This window comes from Fistularia commersonii, chromosome 29 (assembly GCF_037954325.1).
Source record: "Fistularia commersonii isolate RoL2024-O1a breed Wild chromosome 29, RoL_Fcom_v1.0, whole genome shotgun sequence".
Classification (NCBI taxonomy): Eukaryota; Metazoa; Chordata; class Actinopteri; order Syngnathiformes; family Fistulariidae; genus Fistularia; species Fistularia commersonii.
The window spans coordinates 6011042-6027463 of record NC_141312.1 but is presented as its reverse complement, the minus strand read 5'-3'; the positions used below and the strand labels follow the sequence as shown (position 1 = coordinate 6027463).

Genomic DNA, 16422 nt, shown 5'->3' with positions numbered 1-16422 from the left:
AGCTTCTGGAAAGTCCTCAACTTCAGCTGGAGGCTACCAACGAGCTAATGTTCTTGCCGTCGACAACTTTAGCAAAACCGGACTCTCTGTCCTGTTAAACAGCTTTAACTGTGTCTTAATCGGGTCCTTTCTTCATAATGGAGCTCGGGGAAAAGTTGCGAAGTTTTTATAGTTTGTTTTGTTCGGTTTTCGTGGCATAAGTGCAGCGTAACGTTGACTAATAACATTAGCTTAGCATCGAATTGCCTTACAAAAAGCCACAGCCTCCCTTGTACCTTGCTGGACATCTGAAGTGCGAAACCGTCATTCCTGGTAAATTCTCTTCATCTATAGGTCACCTACCTTTTTGTCTATCTCAAGATTATGTATGTGTATTTATGAAAAATTGCCAGAGACGTCTTATTTTTAGTTGTCGGCAGTCAATTGAGTAAGATGTATCTGTTGGAATTGCACCCGTAAACGATGAACCGCTGCATTTAGGAATCACGGTTTCCTAACATTTAGTGGCTGGTCGAATCCGCCCACTGACTCGAAATATCATGTTTTGATTTTTCTCCTTCATTCCCCTTTGTTCTCTCCTCCCAGGTTACCTTGATAGCGCAAGCCATACTAAGATGTCCATCCTGGGATTAAAAAAGAAGCAGCCAAAGACTTTTAAAGTCAAAGTGATCACCATGGATGCTGAGATGGAGTTCAGCTGTGAGGTAGGGATTGTGACACAGCAATGACCAGATATCACTCCAATGACCAGCCCCTTGTAAAGCTGTATAATAGATACTTTATATTTTCGTCCCCAAGTGAAAATGGAACACCATTTTCACATAACCTGCGTGAAATTGAAGCGTGGACTTGTTCAATGTGGATAATCAATATTTCTTGCTGAATTTTACAAGAAACACGTTGCAGTATTATTTCCTGGATTATTTGCAAAACTACAGATTTTTTAAAACCAAAAAATTTAAATTCAGCAGGTAAAGAGAATGACGTAAAAAAAATACCTGAGAGATCATCAAGAGTGGAAGAATGCATCACTGAAGTGGAATTCATTATTTTCCATTATTCTAATAGGTGTTCATGTTTCCTGGAGGCCCTCATTGATGACAATGAGTAACAATTTTGCACTCGTACAGAATTGAAGCAACAGAAGAAAACCGTGCTTTGAATAGCTTTTGATTTTTTTTTGTACCCTCTGATTTTCCCAGGTCAAATGGAAGGGCAAAGACCTGTTTGATCTTGTCTGTCGCACGGTTGGATTGAGAGAGACTTGGTTCTTTGGACTCAGATACACAGTAAAAGACACCTACGCTTGGCTGAAGCCAGAGAAGAGGGTGAGTGGATGAATGAACCAACTGATATTAAACTGCATCACACCTTGAGACACACTTGTGATGCTAGCACCCATTGCTTTTAACACCTCCCTAGCACACCTGCTAGCTTACAGTCCATTGCGTGACTGTAGTTGACCGCATGTCACAGGAGAGGCACTGAACAGAAATCTCATCTACCTTCTTTTCACTCAGGTCTTGGATCAGGAGGTCCCCAAGGATTCGCCGATAACATTTCATTTCTTGGCTAAATTCTTTCCAGAGAAAGTAGAGGAAGAATTGGTTCAAGAAATTACGCAGCACCTCTTCTTTTTACAGGTTATCCATCTTATTTTATTACATTGTAAAATATCACAAAGTTAATGAAAGACTGCTTTTCAGATTTTCCTGTCTGTTGACATTGTACTCTCAAAGCTTATCCATATTTTTGACCGTTGGTTGAATCTTTTTGTGAGAAGTTTCTTGCACAGTGCAGACCATCCGTGTCAAGCACTACATACACATTGAGAGGTTCACCTGAGTCACATAAAAGCTTTTTATAAAACGCCATCCCTACACTGTATTTGCACTCAGTCATATTAAAACACACCCACAGCAGATTTGGCCTTCACTTTCTGACAAGATATATTGATTAAAATATTCTAGAGCAAGATAACCCTGTTTTTTTTTTAATACATTTTGACATATAGGCAGTACGGGTCTCTTTGAATGATATTTTAGTATTTTATCTGTGTTATGGTGTTCTTACACGTGTTCAAACTCCTGTTTAGGTGAAGAAACAAATATTAGATGAGGAGATTTTCTGCTCACCAGAAGCGTCAGTGTTGTTGGCATCCTATGCCGTTCAAGCCAAGGTAAGGAGAGAAGAGCATCTGTTCTTGTCTCCTTTATTTAAACTCTAGACCCAATATACTAGTATAAATGATCTTTTCAGGTTCTTTCAGTATGTATGACCCCCGCATCACGAAATCTTGTTTATTTTCGGTCACTCTACCAGCATCATGCAAGACTGACAACCTTCTTTCTCAAACTCACAGTACGGGGACTATGATCCAAACTTTCATAAGCCAGGCTTCCTAGCACAAGATGAGCTTTTACCAAAAAGAGTAAGTGTAGTTCAGCTTTCTGTAAGTTAATATAAAAAAGTCGGTGCATACAAATGTGTGTGTGTGTGTGTGTGTGTGTGTGTGTGTGTGTGTGTGTGTGTGTGTGTGTGTGTGTGTGTGTGTGTGTGTGTGTGTGTGTGTGTGTGTGTGTGTGTGTGTGTACGTGTACGTGTACGTGTGCGTGTGCGTGCATACACATGCGTGCACATATCACAGGTCCTGATGCAATACCAAATGACAGCAGACATGTGGGAGGAGAAGATTACAGCTTGGTATGCAGAGCACAGAGGCATCGCCAGGTAGGACTGATCCTAGAGGGCGTCTCACATCCAGCATGTAAAGTGAAATTGACATCTTAATGAATAAAATTGTAATTCAAGGTTTAGCAGATTAAGTGGCATAAATGCATACTGGGTTTTATTTATGTCGCACAGGGATGAGGCTGAGATGGAGTACCTGAAGATTGCTCAGGACCTTGAGATGTATGGTGTCAGCTACTTTTCCATCACTGTGAGTTTAGTGAAGTCCCTTGATGTTGTGCAACTTTGAATAACCTTTGGATGAAAGCAAAGCCCAAAACTGTGTGTGACATTATCAGAAGGTAATGCCCTAAGAACCATTTTTTTTCTTCCCAACTCCAGCAAAATAAGAGGGACACAGACCTGTTACTTGGAGTGGACGCTCAGGGTCTTCACATTTACAGTCCCAACAGTAAACTCAACCCTAACAAGTCGTTTCCATGGAGTGGCATCCGCAACATCTCTTATAGTGAAAAAGAGGTATCCAACCAATTTTTCAAGATATTTCTTGGAATAGTACATTTGTTTTTTTAAATTGTCACAAATTCACAGCTTGATTTGCAGTCTTCATTGTTATCTCTTATTATTTTTACTTTACCATCTGGCTCTTCAGGAATCCTCAGACCTTTCAGCAATAATTTGGAAAGGCTATCTTTCATGTATTGGGGGGAAAAAAAATGGTTGGTCTTATGAAGTTAAGCTTTACTTTCTGTTATGAAGCTATGAACTTTAGGTCTTCCACAACAGTGAGAAATTTAGACTATTGTCTCTGCATTCTTGAAGCATGGGACTCAAGTGTGAAACCTCATCCCGCAAAATACCAGATGCTATGGATGTTGACAAAATCACTGACTGTCTGGGCATCTAGTGATTTTCAGATCATGAAACCCAAACCCAGTAACCCAGGGGACTAAAGAAAGGAAATTGTGTTTGAGCTCCTCTCCCTTTTCTTATTCTAAAAATGTACTGGGTATTACTTAATATTTAATTTATTTGCTATGCTTTCATTTTTTGCCATCTAACATGTATTTTTTTTTGTAGTATGTTCGTAAAGATGATGTATATCTTGCAGTTCACCATCAAGCCCCTTGACAAGAAGAAAGATGTTTTCAAATTCTACTCGTCTCAGCTGCGTGTCAACAAACTGGTATATTCTTGTCTCTGCCTGCTTTACTTTTCGAAGATCACAGAATTTAGAAAAGGATGTTTTAATGTTTTGCTTGTTTGTATCACCCGTGTCTCCAGATCCTGCAACTGTGCATTGGGAACCACGATCTTTTCATGAGAAGAAGGAAGGTGGACTCCATCGAAGTGCAGCAGATGAAGGCTCAGGCTAAAGAGGAGAAAGCCCGCAAAAAGGTCTGCCATCTTCAGGAACACTGGCCTCAGACAGGAGAATATTGACACATTGCAGGAGCTGAGCAATGTTTAGAATGTGAAAACTGCCCAAAATACTTGTAATATAACAGTAATGTGTTGATTTCTTGCTCTATACTCAGATGGAGCGTCAGATCCTGGCACGGGAAAAACAGATGAGGGAGGAGGCAGAACGGCAAAAAGAGGAGATGGAACGTAGGCTTTTCCAATTGCAGGAGGAAGCACGACTGGCCAATGAGGCTCTGGTGAGCTCTTCATTCCTGATATGAGATACATTGTGTTAGAACGTGTTATCCCAAGAAAGTAATCCTTGATATACGACTGCCATTATATTATGGGGCAGTTTATTTTGTTTACGACAACTTTGAAACCAAGAAACCAATTTACATGATGAAAAGCAAAGTAACAAAACAACAAGCACACATTCATCGGTAGAAGAACAGCAAAATCCATCACATTATTTATCAGTACATCTAAAATGTAATGTAATGAAAAACACAGCGTGATCCGCATGTGCATGTGGAGACTCAAACACAGTTCTTCAGAAAATTTGACAACAGGAAGATTGGAAAGGAAAAATTCTGTCAGTACAATTATCTACCAGTCACAGAAATGTTTCAGGTAAAGATAGAACAAAATCATGTTTATGTTAGCAAGAAAATAGCAGTCTTTGCATGGAGTTGCTGTATTCTAAGATACAGCAGCATGCTTGTTACAGCTTTTACAGGTGAAAATTTGAAAAGTTGAGATAAATTTGGAATTTGGATGAATGACGTGCATGTGCGCATCCGTGTTTCTGGATCTGTATTCCTGACAAATCTTCAAAAAAAGAGTGTTACGCCAAAAGAGCAGAGTTCTCCATTGAACTTGAGTGTGTTTGAAACACTAGTGTTTCCCAAAGGAATTCATGAAACTGGTGGGAGGAATTCTGGTCGCTCTGGGTGTCTCAGCCGCATCCTCATACGTATGGAAATGATTGTACATTTTTAAGTCGAATGCATCTGTCCATAGCACCTGCAGACACCAGTGATGCATTCTTAAATTTTCAGAATACAGCATGTACATAACCTTCCAATGAAGGTAAAAGTCAACATACAATCTGACCTGAATATTCGTGTTGAATTAGAGATGCACATGATTGACATACAGTAATAAAATCACCACCACATTCATAGTTATTCTGAGCACAGAGGAAATGAAGTGAGAGGGTAGCGATGTCCGCAATCCCCACATGAATAGTAACTCACTGCATTTGTCTTACAATTGATTCATGCAGTGTCAGCCCAGTGGTCAGGCTGTTTTGACCCAGCAGCGACAAAACAAGAAAACGAAACAAAAGAAATCAGTTACAGTATCACATAGTGTGAAGTGCTGTATTTGTCAAATCCAAAGATGTTACAATTTCCAGCTGTTACGTCAGTTGTGGGAAGTTTAGTGTCTCCTTCCTGGCGCCCACCCCCACCACTTCATTTAAAATGACTCAAAGTCTACGAAGAGAGAGTGCTGAGATGCCATGGTTCGTGAACTTATTAATTAATTAACTTTATTCCGCAGCTTGAAAAATGGAATCAAAGGAAGTCAGAATATGCAGTTTGGGGATTAAATCGCTGCTCCCTCCCAGCAACCTAATTCCAGCAGAGGGCTGAATACTCAGTCTACGTTTCAACGTTATTTATCATCTGTTTCACTGCAACATCATATACTCCGATCAAATAATCCTACCTCGAACCTGCCATCACAAAACATGGCTCTTCCCGAAGTGAGACTGTTCATCCCATTCATTTCTAGCAATTTTAAAATGAAATGTTACGTAACAGATGTAGTAAATTTGTCTTATGTCTTCGAAACTTTGAATATTTTGCCATGGGCTCATATTGTTAAATAATGAATACCGTTTGGTGTTAAACTGCACTGAAATACTCCTTCTTGTGTGGAAATCATCATAATCCCCTTCGCCTGCTGTGCCTTTCATTTATAAGGTTCTATGTCTGTGAATCGTAAACAGTTCCCTTTACACTAATCCCCCACTAGACATGGATATATAGAGACTGTACACGACACAGATAGCAACACCTGTAGCTACACAATGACAAAACAACCTGTAAAAGCAGATCTAGAATATTGCTATTTGAAGCTGATTGGGGCTAAACAAAACAAAATCAGTATCGGGTGTCATGTCATGCTTTAAATCTCATGAATTGGTGCATTCTCTCTAGCTGCGATCCGAAGAGACGGCCGACCTGCTTGCGGAGAAGGCTCAGATTGCCGAGGAAGAAGCAAAGCTGCTGGCCCACAAGGCTGCTGAAGCTGAGCAGGAGCGGCAGCGATTAGAGGTCACCGCCATGAAGACCAAGGAGGAGAAAAGGCTGATGGAACAGAAGATGAGGGAGGCGGAGCAGCTGGCCGTAAAGCTGGTGGAGCAGTCTGAGAGGAGGTCTTGAATTTTTGTGACTAAACTCATTAAAAGTCCGGCGTTAATCGCACCTTAGTTCACTTTCAACTTTTCAGAATTACCGTTACATTTCAACCCACGGCAGCTCGTCTCCATCGTGTTTCACCAATAACTTTATCGTAAAAATAGAACCCTTAAATCTTAAGGGCCTCACACAGTACGTGCAGTGTAGTACATACGTACTCCGTGGATTTAGCTTTTCACTTTGTGGGGAAACAAAATCAATACAGCGCAACCAGAGGTATCGTCTTGTCCCATCGGGTCCATCTGCTGTGCGTTGAAGCTCCAGTCAATTTTCAGAATAAAACCCTGGCAGACCCTCCATCACTAAATCACCATTCTAACACCTGGCAACAGACCAGGAGCCTCACCGTGGAAACAGAGATGTTTTCCTTGCGGGGATGATAAGCACATGGCTGCAGCAAGGACTAAAAACCAGTGAATAGGAGCGTGTCTGGTAATGTCTCTAAATGTGATCAACTGACAGTGGATCCAGGGTGTACCCCCACCTCTCGGCTGATGTCAGTCGGAGTTGGTACCAACGTAACCCTAATAGATAGCTGGAAACACATATTTGGGTGTTCAATAGTTTGAGACCCAAAATCGGAAGAATGAAGGGCAAGATCAATGACCGGTGGTCAAAGATCAATGCAGTTATTGAATATTTTGGGTGGTTACCTCATGCTTGGTGTTGCGCTCGGAAACATGCCAGTGTAAACTGGGTGAGGATGTCTGTAAATACCTTGAAGGACGTGTACCTCTGGTTCCAGATTGAAGGAGGCTGATCACCTGAAACAGGACCTGACCGAGGCCAAGGACGCGGAGCGACGGGCCAAACAGAAGCTGCTCGAGATCACCAAGACAACGTATCCTGTACGCTGTTCATTTCCTTCTCAGATTGGTTTGATGCTTTTTCATTTGTGTTCAGAAAAACGTCAGCTTCATCTTAAATTATGGAATACCTTAACATTTCTAAAATATTCGATTCATTATCAGATACATGATTAAACCTATTATTATTGTAAGTGATAATAACCATACTGACTATTTACTTGTAATGTTAACACATTCATATATTATTAGCATATGAAATGAACAAAACACATGTAACCTGAGAACTGCAAACTAACTCAAGAGAGCAGGTGGAATGAGTGTTGATGAAATGATAACCTGAATGCGTTACAAGGGAAATTGTTCTCGATACACAATTTGACCGAAGGCTGTGAATTTTCTTGTCAAGGTTTTTTAGTGCAAGCAGTTCCGCAGAGTTGGAGCCCTGACAGCAGCCGCCTGTCAACCCCGGTCTTTAGCCCAGACCAGGGAATATCAGGCGCAGGCTTATCGGAGGATCTCAGACTATGAGCTGGAGGGTAATCATTTTACTGCTCAGTCAAGTAGCTCAGTGCCACGCAGTGCACAGCTTAAAAAGTCAGGTAAAATTTTTAAATCAATCAGTCTAAAACAAGTTGAAGGCCGCTGAAGGGAGGCCTTGCGTTCCTGTTGGGAGCCGGTCCTGCAGCCGTGAAATACATTTTCATCAGTTGCGTTGTCGCAGTGATGGTGAATAGTTGTAAAAAAGAAAAAGGGGAAAAGCACAAAGACAGTAAAAGATTCAACATCTTAATACATTTCTTAGTTGGTAAAAATGTTACCAGCTGCTAATTATCCTGGGTTTAAGAGTTGGGTTCTGATGTGGAAGCCCTTATAAATCTCCCCATTTTGGAGCAATTTAGGTTGGGAGAATTCATGGCCTTTCAATCTCTAGAGGCTGGTAAGAAATGTGAGCAATGTAATGTTCCACGTGTGACTCCCAAGACTGTAGCTGCATGACATTATCAGAATGCATGTGTGTCTATATGTGTGTGTGCGCTAGCACACGTGTGTGTTCGTGTGACCTGAGAGTCGAACAGTCAATTGGCCGCCCAGAAATCCCCTCAAAGTCTCTGCATAGTGACTCAGCTAATGATGTTGCGGATTCAAAATGAGTTTCAAAGCGGCCCTGGCTAAAGTGTCTCATTCACCCAGGTTAAAAAGAAAAATCTACAGACAGAGCTCATAGTCTGGACCTTTACCCTGCTGCACAATGGGAACAGAATTTAAGAAAAAAAATACACGAGCAACCAGTATGACAAGACAGACCAGCGTTTATTTTTGGAGGCGTACAAGAGATCTCTTCGGTAACAACGTTGGTTTCATGCGAGACGCTTCTGAAGTGACAGCGGTCAGTTCCTCATTATCGGCGGGGATTATTCATGCTGCTCTGTTTTTTTTCCTCTTTCTGGCATTATATCAGTGTGAGTCTGTTACGAATCAAAGGAGGCTTCAAACGGCAAGTTGGAGCCGTGACCCGTCACGTCTGGGATAAAAACGGCTCCCAAATGTCTGTGGGTGGATATCGGTTTCCACGACGAATGGATGATGGCAGGTCGCTGTTTTTGTACAAAAATAGAACTCTGGAGAGTTATATGTAGTTCGAGAGAGAAACCCCCAGGAAGGAAGAATTGGTGAAATCCTGTTTTTCTGCAGGTTTAGCAGGATTTTTCTTTTGAATGATCCAAAGCAGGGAGGTCAGTCAGCATTTGATGACATCACCGCCAAAAACGGGAAATGTGCTCTGGGTTTTTGCCACTGTGTGTCAGCACATAGTCATTTTAAGTGTGACTCGACGTCACCCCCTCGGGTCTGTTTACTTATTTTATTCCAATTTTTATTTACCAGCTCATAGCAGCATACTCTACTCCCCCCGCTCCGCCTGAAGCCGCCGATTTGGCTTATGAATCAGCATCCACTCGTCTCGACTTCAAGGACTCGGACATGAAAAGGTTGTCAATGGAGATCGAGAGAGAGAGGTGAGCTCCGCTTTAAACGCCTCGCAAAGATACAAAAGTAAAGGTTATTTCCCAACATGTAAAGTACTTCTGGTCTTGTACTAGTACTCATCTTCCCCCGCCCCCCCCAGGCTGGAGTACATGGAGAAGAGCAAACACCTGCAGGACCAGCTGAAGGAGTTGAAGTCAGAGATCGAGTCTCTGAAGCTGGAGGAGCAGCAGCAGCAGGCGGGCGTGTACAACCTCCACGGCGAGGCCAGGGGATACGTGCAGGAGCCGGTCTACCTCCCTCACAGCAACGTACGTGTCAGAACTCCGATGGGGGGAGGTTTAAATTAATCATTTCCCCACCTTTTTCTTTTATCAAAGAATATCTTTTGTAAGAGGAACACAAACCCCAGATGTTGCACCTTGACATATACCTGAAATTAAACCGTATGCATTCATTTACTAAATATTTTGGACCTTCGGATCAAATCAAAACACTGCGTGATGATACCTTTAACTCGTCACTTGGTCACCCTCATTGGCTCTGTATTGCCCATGGAATCTGACTTTGAGGAGTAAAATAAAAAGAATTTGTCACCTTCAAAGAGGCTAGCACTTGAACCGTTCCACAGATAGATACTGCAGGTCAGGAGGTAATTGTTGATCATTCAGGAGGCTCTGTCATTCCCAAGATCAAATGTGGAGGAATCCCACACTGCTATGACTGATCAAGCTTACCCTTGAGGTTTACAGGTGGAGCCTTCACTCCCTAACTGTGATGTTTTTATTTACAATGGACATTTGAACATAAACTACAACTTGATCCTTCTCCTTTTTTCCTTTTTACGCAGCGAAACTCTGCATACATGTCCCAGATGGCCTTCTTCGAAGAGGTGTGATCCCAAAGCCCACCCAAGATGTGGAGGGGGAGCGTCGGCTTTGCCACTCGATGTGTCTTAGACAATTAAAATATGTTTGTATGGTTTGTATTTCACCTGGATGGACAGACAGGACGATCAGATACACACACACACACAAACACACACTCATGCATAATGCCCATTTCAAAGACTCGCTCTCCACAGCAAGCTGCCACTCGTTTAACTGCCCATCAGGATGTCGGTGCTTCACCTCTCTGAAGTCAAACGCGAGCGCGTGATTGTGTCTGGGGAGTCACATCTCACGAGTCAATGAGGGAAACATGGTTACAGATGAGTGCATTAACATAATCTTGCAGTCAATATCATTGGATGTAAGGGGGTAAAAACATGCCTTTCAGGAACACGAGCAAAAAGCCCTGGAGGTTTTGTTCATACGGAGGCTTCGGTGTTTTGTTTTTTTTTTTTCAGCGAAGACCTTCTCACTTTTGAAGATCCGTGTCAGTTCACTTCGGGATACGTCTGCCTGCTAGTTGTGTTTTAAACACTAGAAAATAATCGCTCTCTCAGGCAGCAGCCAAGTACACTGATGGTGTCTCAGCTGTTTGCCAGTGTCTGAGGAGTTTTCACCCCCCTGTGTTTCGTTACCAGGGTTCTAAACTGCCTTCTCCGAGAAGCACGTGCCTTATTCATGCCGCTGGCCCGCAGTGGCAGCGGGTTGGAGAAATTGTTCTGAGCTCCAGATCTTCCTTTTCGAGTGTTGTATTTTCTACTTTGGACGTGCCTTGAGGTTTTTATTATGGAACATTTTTGTTATGCATCGCCATTTCATTTTGGTTTTTTGTACTAATGTGTCTGAGCATTGGGTTCGTGGCAACTCAACTGAGTGAATTTCCAGGCCAAGGGTTTTTTGTTTTTATTTTTATTTCTGGCTCTCGGCTTCTGCGGGTCTCAGGGTTGCTGTTGGAGACTGTCACGGCAGGTGGAATCTCAGTATTTCTTTCCCCCCTCAAAGTTTTCAGTCAGCTGTCAGTTCTGTTTTGGCGAGGAGGAACTCATGACGTAATAGAAGTTTGTTTTTTTTTTTCCGGCAGTGTTGGAATACATTTCTGTTTATCTGCATCCACAGTTTTGTCAAATAACAGAGACTTTAGAGGTCAAATGTAAAAGCAATTTAAGTGACCCATCAGACTGACTTCTGTTTTAAAGAAGAGGGTTAGGGCCCTATCGTTTTTTTTTTGTTTTTTTTTTTAAAAAAGAGAAATTCTGAAAAAAAAGACTATTTGAGTTTTATTACTTTAAATATATGGTGAGAGCTGCAGCTGTGACTTTGTATTTTTTTTTTTTTTTTAAGAGCAGCTTTGGTGGCCGCCCCAAAGCATTGCATTACCTCCACCTTCAGTGTCTATTATTCCTGCACCCCCTACTGCTTCCGAACGCAAGTCCATTTATCCTCCAGAAAAGAAATTAAGAAATAAATACTCATTTCACGGGACTTGAAAATTGCTTTTAAAGCCCCCAAATAGTTAGGAGGATAAAACTTGAAGGCAATGATGCAGTTCCGTGGACGCCAACCAGTGCAAAACCTCTCAGACAACTAAGACTTTATTTTTCTGAAAGTTTTTTTTTTTCTTCAAAAGTTTCGCTAATCCTCTTCCGTTTCTGTCAAGTGAATGGTTGTAAACTGTTGGTTTTGTTATTGCCACCCTGATTAGTTATAGATGTGTTATTAACATTGTGTCAAATTTGGAAATGTGTGTTTTCATTTCACTTCGCTCAAATGCTTCAGTTTCTTTTTTTTTCTTCAAATCTATATTTATTTCTTTCTGTCATAAATTACTGACACATTGGTGAATTGTATTATTATGAGGGGGGGACTTGTTTCAAAGAAACATGCATTATACTGTCCTGCCAAATTCAAATTAAGTATTCAAAAAGAATAGAACAAAAGTCAGAACCCAGAGGGAGAAAATTATGGCAAAGTTTTTAACAATTTCTCATGCATGTGATGTTTTGTACAAGTTATTTTGTAGTAAATGAATCAATAACACCAGCGCTTACAGTGGCATGTCCATAATGTCAAGCTGCTGTGTATGCGTGTGTGCACGCTTGTGTGTGTGTGTGTGTGTGTGTGTGTGTGTGTGTGTGTGTGTGTGTGTGTGTGTGTGTGTGTGTGTGTGTGTGTGTGTGTGTGTGTGTGTGTGTGTGTGTGTGTGTGTGTGTGTGTGTGTGTGTGTGTGTGTGTGTGTGTGTGTGTGTGTGTGTGTGTGTGTGCGCGCGCGCAATGTCACGAGTTATTGATGATGTAGTGAAATCCTGGCTTTGTATGTTTTGGCAAAACGATGCCATTCTGGCCGCTTGTGTGAGATTGAGCTGTGCCTTAAACACATTGCCTTGGTTGCAAAAACAAAAAAACATCAGGATTCTGTACAAAAACTAAATAAAGATCTTATGGAGTGATTTTGTAAATCCATCTCAATTTATATGAGTGACTTCAATATGGAGGATGCTGTAGTAAGTGATCAATTCTATCAGTTCTTGTAAACTTCCTGTCAGTGGGCAGGAGCCCCCAACCCCTAATGGATGAGCCCTAACTTCTTTGGCAAATTGAATTTCTAATTTCACTTTTAGCGAAATGGCTTTGAAAATCTGACCATATGAGCCATTAGAAGCTTCTCCCTCCTGAAAGCATTTCTCCTAAACACATTTCTTGCTCATTTTCAACAAGATGCTTCCCCCATTTCCCGAGGTGGTGGTCCCATATTTGGCAAAATGAAAGAGTAAAATCTTCTTTTTCACAAGCTCCAATTAACAGTATTTTCCACCACTATGCAAAATGGATATCTGTGAGGAAAAAGAGACAACTTCATCGTTTTCTGCTGATTAAGGCCTTCTATAGTTTGCCCAAACACACATGCTGCAGTGTGCAGTTTGAGTTGTTATTAATTAGGGAAACTTTAAATTCTAAACATGTCAACACCCGGACCTGTTTACAACCCTGAGGTTTAATAACGGCAAAAAGTGTTGCATATGGACTTTTATTTTCACTTTTTTCCTTTTACTACCGGTGTCGCACAAGTTGTGTCTTCATTCAATCCCCTCCTCCTTCCCAACTGCCGTGAAAATAAAGTCCTGAACGCGGCGGTTCCTTTTTTTTTTTTTTTAAATCGTCCAATCACGGCTGCTATTACGAGGCGGTTTGAGATGAACCGCCGCACAAACGGCTCTTGACAGAGATCGGGGCGATAAGGTGGCGCGGGAGAGGAGCGGTGTGTCGGGAGATGGAAAACCAAAGTCATTTTCGTAATGAAGGGAGGTGGGGGCCGGGGGCTTCAGGCGGGATGATGGAGAGTCAGACGGCGGCCGAAAGCGGGAAAGTATGATGAGGTGCCGGTAAATGTGACATAAAGTAACTTTATTGGTCGGACGTTTGTCGAGCTGAGCAACGGCAAGCAGATATGTGATTACGTGGATCTAAGGAAATGGACGCTTCCCTAGCGTGGATACACAGGGGTCAGAGGGGTCATTCGCTCCGGCACAACCTCTGCAGGCGGTCGCGGTGTCACACAGGACTTAGCGTGACTCTGTATAGCTCTATTTAGCATAATATGCAATTTGTATTGCATTCATTAACAAGACATTGTTTGTGTTAGAAAGGGGTCGGGTCAGATCTGGAAGGAACGAAAAGGTCAGAGGTGTGACCGCGAGAGAGCGGAGAGTTTCCGCGTTTTGACAGCGTTTATGGATTTCCCAGATGCCGGGGAATCAAAGTCAGTTTATCGTGGAGGTCGACGGGCGAAGCCCTTAAAGCCGTCTGCCCGTCGGGCCGCTGACGGACGGCGGGGGAGGTGGCGGCGAGTTTATTGCTCTTGTCAAAAATGAACTTGGAGGCTCGACCGAGGAGCGGCGGGCCCAAGATTAATGGTTTCTGGGGGAGAAAAATGCCGGCGGTGAATGAATCTGCTCCACCGCTGATACAACGTGACTGCTGTTTAACCATGAAACACTGCACTATCATAACACTTAAGCCTTGATATGATATTATTGCCCTTTGAAAAATATCGCCGTATGTCGCAACTGAATGGCCCTTTCAACTGAAATTCATGTGCTCAAAGAAACCCTTTGACGATGTACATTTATCTTTTCTTTTTTTTTTTTTTTTTCCTCGCACACTTTTATAGCAGAAAAATTCAGGCATACGATCCGCCCAACGATGATGTAAAAAGCACTTATTGCTGTTTTGCCCAACGGGCACCGGCAACTTTCAATGAATATTTGTACTGTGCAGAATTTATACCAGGAATTGTGTGAGATTGTGGGACTAAAGCAAGGAGTGGCATCATGAAATGATCAAAATGTAAGCGAATATAACAAAACAAGAATATCACATGTAATCACGGTAACAAATTATTTTGTATATATATATATGATTTCCACTGTTGTTTCCTGTTTAGTTTAGTTGTAGTTGTCGGGGGCCGGTGATGACGTTCACCTGACTGCTGGTAAATGTGTGATAATCACGCAGATCCTTCAGTGTTTCTTTTTTCACGACAAGATAGTGTGTGTGTGTTTGTGTGTGTGTGTGTTTGTGTGACGTGCTACCTCGCAAATCCTTTTACCCTAATTTTCGGCTACACTGTGATCCATTAGGAGCCGCCGACATGCCCGCCAAATAATGCGATTCTAAATCTTACTTATTTGGATTCTGCCTGGTAATAATAACCTCATGAATGATCGCAGGGAGTGCGCTGATGTCCTCCGGCTGTCACTGTTGTAATTCAGGCTTGGATAAAACCCCATTGAAAAAATCGCGACCGAGATTTTTTATTTATACGTCTCAGGGCCCGAGTGACCTCTGGTTGGAACTCGCCCCCTCCTTTCGCAGCAAACGCCCCGACTCGGGCTCTTCGGCGAAGAAATCCCTCCTGGATTTTACAGGGACAATTCATTGAGTCAGGTGTAATGTTTTAACACCTGTACATCCAAATTTATTCTTCCTATACATCAGAATATTTGGAATGGCATCCAAAAAACAAGTTTTTAGTCGCAGCCTTGTCTCAGACTGAGATTCTACAAAGACTGCGATTTTATATCAATCTACAATCTGACAGGTTTACAAGACTACTAGAATCTTTCAGCAATTTTCCCACCGTTCAATGTTTCCACCAAGTATTTGTGATATATTGGAGGATTGGCATCTCACCCGCTGGGCCGTTCTGCCCACAGCTCCACCATCCTCTCCTCTTTATGGACGCTCCACACTGATCGGGACATCCTCGCTTCCCGTTCATCCCTACCGCCAATAAATACCATCTCTGCCGTGAATTTTTGCTCTGGTGATTGTTTGTCTGCCAGGTTTCCTGTTTCTGGTTTTGTTGGAGCTCATCTATTGGTTGTTGATTGTGTTACATCACCAGAAAGACTGACAGAATTGCGATAATATCAAACCATTTGATATTATCTTAAACCCGAGGCAAGGAAAAGACGATCTGAAACAGTTCAGATTATCACCTTATACTTAACAACCTAACGACGGGAGCGCGGCGCGACTTCAGTAAAACTCCTAGAATTTCCTCCCCGCTTCTTTTTAATTACACACACACGGTGGGAAGTTTGATAATCTCAAGATATGCCTGTGGTGTAAATCCAGGCTAAATCTGCATTTCTGCTTAAATTGATGTTTCGGGAGTGGCATTTCGGTGTCTGGCCGGTCTCTAACCCCTCTTCTTGGAGCTCGCAGGAAACACCTCCTGCTTCCGAAATTGTCTGGATGGCGATGACGGAGCCTCCCAAACACACTGGATGAGATTATGACCACGTGCAAAAAAGGATTTTCCAAGAAGAGTAAAGGAGATAAGGGGAAGAGGAGCGTGGATCCCTCCGCCCTACCTTGGATCCAGGGGCTCCTGTCGCTGTGTCAGAATAGCATCAGATTGAAAAGTGTTCATGCTTGAACTCCGGAAAGATTGCCTTCTCCGGGGCTGATCAAGACCAGAGAGCCTCTTTCTCTAGTGTTTGTGTGTGTGTGTGTGTGTGTGTGTGGGAGGTTAACGCCTCCCAACAAAACCTGTGTTTTTATTGTACCTCAAATTAAAGGACTCTTTTCTTTATTCCCCCCCCCCCGCAGAGACTTGTGTCCTGGGAGGAAGCCAAGCCGTTCCCTCCTCCT

General features: G+C 42.4%; 1 protein-coding gene across 2 annotated transcripts; it reads left to right on the top strand.

The window, feature by feature from the left end:
* Positions 1-10: 10 nt before the first annotated feature.
* Positions 11-12722, top strand: nf2b (NF2, moesin-ezrin-radixin like (MERLIN) tumor suppressor b). Of its 2 annotated transcripts, none has more exons than XM_086177311.1 (17): positions 11-312; positions 586-704; positions 1203-1328; positions 1521-1643; positions 2096-2179; positions 2363-2431; positions 2648-2730; positions 2866-2941; positions 3073-3210; positions 3803-3877; positions 3976-4089; positions 4230-4352; positions 6324-6541; positions 7330-7432; positions 9278-9408; positions 9519-9687; positions 10227-12722. In XM_086177311.1, exons 2-17 carry the CDS (start codon positions 615-617, stop codon positions 10272-10274), a joined length of 1770 nt encoding a protein of 589 aa, XP_086033437.1. In that variant the 5' UTR covers positions 11-312; positions 586-614; the 3' UTR covers positions 10275-12722. The 2 variants fall into 2 exon arrangements, with proteins under 2 accessions (XP_086033437.1, XP_086033438.1); XM_086177312.1 differs by having other exon boundaries at positions 11-333.
* Positions 12723-16422: the final 3700 nt, after the last annotated feature.

Coding starts and splice junctions, on each gene's coding strand:
- nf2b (XM_086177311.1), top strand. CDS start 615: ATGTCCATCCTGGGATTAAAAAAGAAGCAGCCAAAGACTTTTAAAGTC. Junction 1,644..2,095: donor AGCACCTCTTCTTTTTACAG/GTTATCCATCTT, acceptor ACTCCTGTTTAG/GTGAAGAAACAAATATTAGA. Junction 3,211..3,802: donor TCTCTTATAGTGAAAAAGAG/GTATCCAACCAA, acceptor TATATCTTGCAG/TTCACCATCAAGCCCCTTGA.